The sequence below is a fragment of the Xenopus laevis genome, chromosome 7L (genome assembly GCF_017654675.1).
Source record: "Xenopus laevis strain J_2021 chromosome 7L, Xenopus_laevis_v10.1, whole genome shotgun sequence".
Lineage (NCBI taxonomy): Eukaryota > Metazoa > Chordata > Amphibia > Anura > Pipidae > Xenopus > Xenopus laevis.
In genome coordinates this window covers 139,480,985-139,487,265 of record NC_054383.1, presented here as the reverse complement: position 1 = coordinate 139,487,265, position 6,281 = coordinate 139,480,985, and the positions used below count along the sequence as shown (strand labels likewise).

The window sequence follows — 6,281 nt, the reverse complement described above, 5'->3', positions numbered from 1 at the left end:
ATTCCCATCAGTCCCTGTCCCAGTGAGCTTACAATCTAAGGTCCCTATCACATTCCCATCAGTCCCTGTCCCAGTGAGTTTACAATCTAAGGTCCCTATCACATTAAGATCAGTCCCTGTCTCAGTGAGCTTACAATCTATGGTCCCCATCACATTCCCATTAGTCTCTGTCCCAGTGAGCTTACAATCTATGGTCCCTATCACATTCCCATCAGTCCCAGTGAGCTTACAATCTAAGGTCCCTATCATATTCCCATCAGTCCCTGCCCCAGTGAGTTTACAATCTAAGGTCCCTATCACATTCCCATCAGTCCCTGTCCCAGTGAGCTTACAATCTAATGTCCCTATCACAATCCCATCAGTCCCTGCCCCAGTGAGTTTACAATCTAAGGTCCCTATCACATTCCCATCAGTCCCAGTGAGCTTACAATCTAAGGTCCCTATCACATTTCCATCAGCCTCTGTCCCAGTGATCTTACAATCTAAGGTCCCTATCACATTCCCATCAGTCTCTGTCCCAGTGAGCTTACAATCTAAGGTCCCTATCACATTCCCATCAGTCCCTGCCCAGTATATGACTGTTTCCATATATCCCCCAGTATCCAGTCCCCCAACCAGAGCATCCCCTCCCCTCTTGTGTCCCAGTGTCTCTCCTCATGTCCCCGGTGCCCCCCATTCTCCCCCCTCAGCCCCTCCCTGTTGCCCCCATTCAGTATCCCCCCCCCCCAGGAGGGAACATTGTGCTGCTCTGGTCTCTGTTCCTGACAGACAGTTCGGGGCAAACCATTGTTGGGGAAGGGGGAGTGAAGGTCTGTGCAGGGAGCAGGTCCGCCTTCTCTTCGTTTCTGTCCCGCTATAGTCTCAGCTTATTTACCGGTAACATTTCCAGGGCAGGAGACGAGGGTCCCGGGGCCGCACGGAGTCTCCAGACCCGACACAGACACGAGCCGTCCCGGCGGACCCCCGCGCTGCGGGACACTTGGTTTCTCCCCAGTCTGGGCTGCGCTGCGCGTCGATCTCAGGATCAGTTGCTGCTCCGGCACCGGATTGTGCCCCATGGATCGTCTGTAGCGACTGCGACTATGGACCGGGGATCCCTCCTGCTCCTCCTGCTGCTCCTCCCGCCCCTCCTGCCCCTCACCCGGGCTCTGGAAGGTCAGTGGATCCTGATGTCTTTGTGCTGCTCCTGGGCACCTGGGGGGAGGCTTTGTGCTGGGCACCTGGGGTATCACTTTGCCTAAACACTGGGGTTCATCACTTTGGCTTAACATTGGGGTATCACTTTGCCTAAACATTGGGGTTCATCACTTTGGCTTAACATTGGGGTATCACTTTGCCTAAACATTGGGGTATCACTTTGCCTAAACACTGGGGTTCATCACTTTGGCTTAACATTGGGGTATCACTTTGCCTAAACATTGGGGTTCATCACTTTGGCTTAACATTGGGGTATCACTTTGCCTAAACATTGGGGTATCACTTTGCCTAAACACTGGGGTTCATCACTTTGGCTTAACATTGGGGTATCACTTTGCCTAAACATTGGGGTATCACTTTGCCTAAACACTGGGGTTCATCACTTTGGCTTAACATTGGGGTATCACTTTGCCTAAACATTGGGGTTCATCACTTTGGCTTAACATTGGGGTATCACTTTGCCTAAACATTGGGGTATCACTTTGCCTAAACACTGGGGTTCATCACTTTGCCTAAACACTGGGGTATCACTTTGCCTAAACACTGGGGTATCACTTTGCCTAAACATTGGGGTATCACTTTGTCTAAACACTGGGGTATCACTTTGCCTAAACATTGGGGTACATAACATTGGCTAAACACTGGGGTTCATCACTTTGGCTAAACACTGGGGTTCATCACTTTGTCTAAACACTGGGGTACATCACTTTGGCTAAACATTGGGGTACATTACATTGAGTATTATACACAGGGGCAAGATCCTTTGTACAGTACAATGTTGGGGTTCATTGCACTAGCTATTTATTTTGCGGTTTATTGTGTGTGACATTGTTGGGGCTGATTGCATTGCTGAGGGCCATTTATTTTTTGGCTGTATTGTGCCCCGAATTATATCATGGGTGTCATTACACTGGGCATTTGTATTGGTTATTATTACACTGGGCATTTATATTGGTTATTATTACACTGGGCATTTATATTGGTTATTATTACACTGGGCATTTGTATTGGTTATTATTACACTGGGCATTTATATTGGTTATTATTACACTCGCCATTTATATTGGTTATTATTACACTGGCCATTTATATTGGTTATTATTACACTCGCCATTTATATTGGTTATTATTACACTGGCCATTTATATTGGTTATTATTACACTGGCCATTTATATTGGTTATTATTACACTCGCCATTTATATTGGTTATTATTACACTCGCCATTTATATTGGTTATTATTACACTGGCCATTTATATTGGTTATTATTACACTCGCCATTTATATTGGTTATTATTACACTCGCCATTTATATTGGTTATTATTACACTGGCCATTTATATTGGTTATTATTACACTGGCCATTTATATTGGTTATTATTACACTGGGCATTTATATTGGTTATTATTACACTCGCCATTTATATTGGTTATTATTACACTGGCCATTTATATTGGTTATTATTACACTCGCCATTTATATTGGTTATTATTACACTGGCCATTTATATTGGTTATTATTACACTGGGCATTTATATTGGTTATTATTACACTGGCCATTTATATTGGTTATTATTACACTCGCCATTTATATTGGTTATTATTACACTGGGCATTTATATTAGTTATTATTACACTGGCCATTTATATTGGTTATTATTACACTGGCCATTTATATTGGTTATTATTACAGTGGCCATTTATATTGGTTATTATTACACTGGCCATTTATATTGGTTATTATTACACTGGCCATTTATATTGGTTGTTATTACACTGGCCATTTATATTGGTTATTATTACACTGGCCATTTATATTGGTTATTATTACAGTGGCCATTTATATTGGGTGTCAGTACACTGGGCATTTATATTGGGTGTTATTAGGTATTGGGCAGAGTCTTGTTGGAAGTCATTGTGTTGGGCAGAGTATTGTTGGGGTGCATAGTTTTGTATCTGGTATAATTTTGGGTACATGGCGCTGGGTGATATATCTTGGGGGGGGATATGGGGTGGGATTTGGGGGGGTATAAGATACAAAAAAGAGCATGCGGGTGGTGTTTGGACATAAGAGGAAGAGTGTTATGTTGTGCCAGTGGGGAGACTGGTTCCCAGTTGATAAAATGGTGTAGTGCCCATGGGGTGGCATGGAGTGCTCGGAGTAGTGTGGGTGCAGATTGGTACCCAGGGTGCAGTAGCAGGAAGGTGACAGGGATCAGGGTGCTCTAAATGTGGGGGGACATTACAGCAGGATTGACGGGTGGGCAAGATGGCGGGTCCCTGGGGGGGCAGCGAGGGAAGGAGCAGGTGCCAAAAATACAAGTCAGTTGGATAAACAACAAACTGCTACTGGGACTGGACAAGTCTTTCCTGGTTTGGGGTCCCAGACGCCCCTGTGATGCAAATGAGCAGGTAATGCCCCCCTGTTGGGCAGATCATGTTGGCAGTGGGGGTGGGAGTTGCCCTGTTGGCACAATGTCATTTATGGCTTTATTATCCCCCCCCCCAGCTAATGGGCTCCCCCAGAACTGACGCTTCCACCAGAGAAATGACATAAAGGATCCGGCCCCTCTGGGTCACAACATTGGGGGGGATATCCCTGTGTGTGGGGGCTCAGATCTGCTAGTATGGGGGCCATATTGTTTGTTGGACTGGGAAGTGGGGGCAAATGGGCTCTTCCAGCCCCCGTCAGACTGTTTCTATGGCCCCCCATATTGTGTTCCCTCTTGCTGTGTCCAGGGGGGGGGGCTGGCACTGTGCTGGGGGGCCCCTTGGTATGCGTGTTTTGCTTTGTCTCCCTGTTGTGCGTCTCAACACAATATGTTGGTGTCATATAATAATAATAATATATTATAATAATAAATAATAATGATATATAATAATGAGATTTAATAATAATATATAATAATATATAATACTATATATAATAATAAATAATAATAAATAATAATAATATATAATACTATTATTTAATAATAATATATAATAATGATATATAATAATAATAATAATAATAATAATGATAATAATAATAATAATAATAATAATAATAAATAATAATGATATATAATAATAACAGTGGTCCCATTACTGGGGGGAGTGAGTCAGCCTCTGGCACAGAATATTTACACATTTTGGCCCCTGTCTCTCTTTATGTTGCTGGGGGGACGGGGGGCAGCGGGTGGTTTTAATTAGAGCGGATAAAGGTTATTTCCCCTTTATTCTGTCGGCGTACATGGCTCCATTAATGGCGGGTGATGGGGTGTATGGCAACACCACCCTTTATTCCCCCCCCAGCTCTGCTTATATATTATATATATATATATTATGTACGGGGTCACTGTGCACTTTCTCAGCCAATCACACTCTCTCCCTGTAGGGCAAATCCATTAATACAGGGGTGGCCAAAAGATAGATGGGATGTACCAGGAGACCTTTAGCTGCTGATCAGCAGATCTCAAGACTCAGTTTGTCTAAATCACCTCCCGTCTCCTGCTTTCCATTCACATATTTATTACATTAAGGTTATATAGAAATATTTCCCGTGGAACAGAAGTCTAACAGTGATCGTATGGATGAAGATCTTAATGGGACAACATCAGTAATAGACCTCACGTTAGTAAAGTGTGGGTGCTCCTGCATTAGAGTTTGGGGTGCGGCTGGGGTGAGAGTTGTGCCACGTTCCTGATCACTATTAATTACACGGGAATTAGTGGGAGCTGAGCCCAAAGTCACGCCAGTTTAACCCTTTCCTTGCCACACACACTTCTGCTTGGATGGGATTCGGTCACATTATCAATTAGTGGGGGGCATTTCTGTGCAGTTACTGGGGGGCTGTATATTGGGGGAGACCAGTTTCTATGACTATTACTATCACTCAGTGGCCCCTGCCTGTGGCCTTTGGTTACACTAATATCTGTGTATGTGGCTCTGCAATGTGCTGCATCTGGGTGTCAGCGCTGGGCATTTCTTATGCTGCATCCCTTGTGCCCCCCACAGGCACCATCACAGTTACAAGAATTCAGTGGCATGGGGGGGTCATGTTCTTGATGTGTCTGATGGACATAAGCACCAATCAGGCCCCTCGCCCTTAACCCTCGCCCTGCCCGACACAAACAGCTTGTTCTATTACTGGCTGCAGGGAGTCATCTGGCAAACAAAGGGCAAGTTAACCAAGCATGGAATTAACCGTAACAAACTCATAATGTTGTACTCGCGGTTACACGTGTGTCGCTCTCTGCCTCACTGATCCACACGCCCTGCGTGTACTTGTGTGTGTGTGTGTTTACTGACACCTCATGTGCAGTGTATATATTATATAAGTACAGTATATGTGCGTGTATATGTGTATATGTGTGTGTATATGTGTGTATATATATGTGTGTGTGTATATGTGTGTGTATATGCGTGTATATATGTGTGGGTATATGTGCGTGTATATGTGTGTGTATATGTGTGTATATGTGTGTGTATATGTGTGTGTATATGTGTGTGTATATGTGTGTATATATATGTGGGTATATGTGCGTGTATATGTGTGTGTATATGTGTGTATATGTGTGTGTATATGTGTGTGTATATATATATGTGTGTGTATATGTGTGTATATATATATATATGTGTGTGTGGGTATATAGAGCAGTATGGGCTCTGATTATTGATTATATACAGCGGTGATTTATGGGGGGGCAAAAAGGGCATTTGCTGAACCCTCAGGAGGGGGCACAATAAATAAGGACATATTGAATGAGGGATGAGGCAAGTTGTGGCCCTCCAGTTGTTTCCATGGCAGCAGACAGGGTAGGTACCAGATGGCGGGGGCAGTTACATTTTAGCTCACCCCTTTAGCTGGATTTAATAGACGTATCCCTCAAGTTGCATATGTCAGACTCAGGCAGAGAAACCCCCCAACTAAGCCTGGGGGCCCCTGCGGGTGAAGGTGAGAAGTGGAATGGGCTTGATCTGCAGTAACTGTGGGTGCACTGCTGGTTCCCCCTGCCGCTGCTCCTCAATAGAGGCTCCTTACTGTAATCAGATGAATTACGGGGCAAAACATTTTGGGAGTTGGTTGATGGGAAAAAC

The 6,281-nt window shown here is 44.2% G+C and overlaps 1 protein-coding gene across 5 annotated transcripts in view; it reads left to right on the top strand.

Moving 5' to 3' along the window:
- The first annotated feature begins 786 nt into the window (after positions 1–786).
- LOC108705066 (ephrin type-B receptor 2) overlaps positions 787–6,281 on the top strand; it is a 66,990-nt gene continuing 61,495 nt past the window's right edge. For 4 of the 5 annotated variants that reach the window (XM_041569938.1, XM_018241852.2, XM_018241850.2 and 1 more), the window contains exon 1: positions 788–1,155. Coding sequence is in view for 4 of the 5 variants with exons in the window: in XM_018241852.2 (XP_018097341.1) it covers positions 1,083–1,155 (73 nt within the window). In the remaining variant the exon portion in view is untranslated. Of the gene's footprint in view, positions 1,156–6,281 lie in introns of all 5 variants that reach the window. The other variant, XM_018241849.2, reaches the window with a different exon arrangement.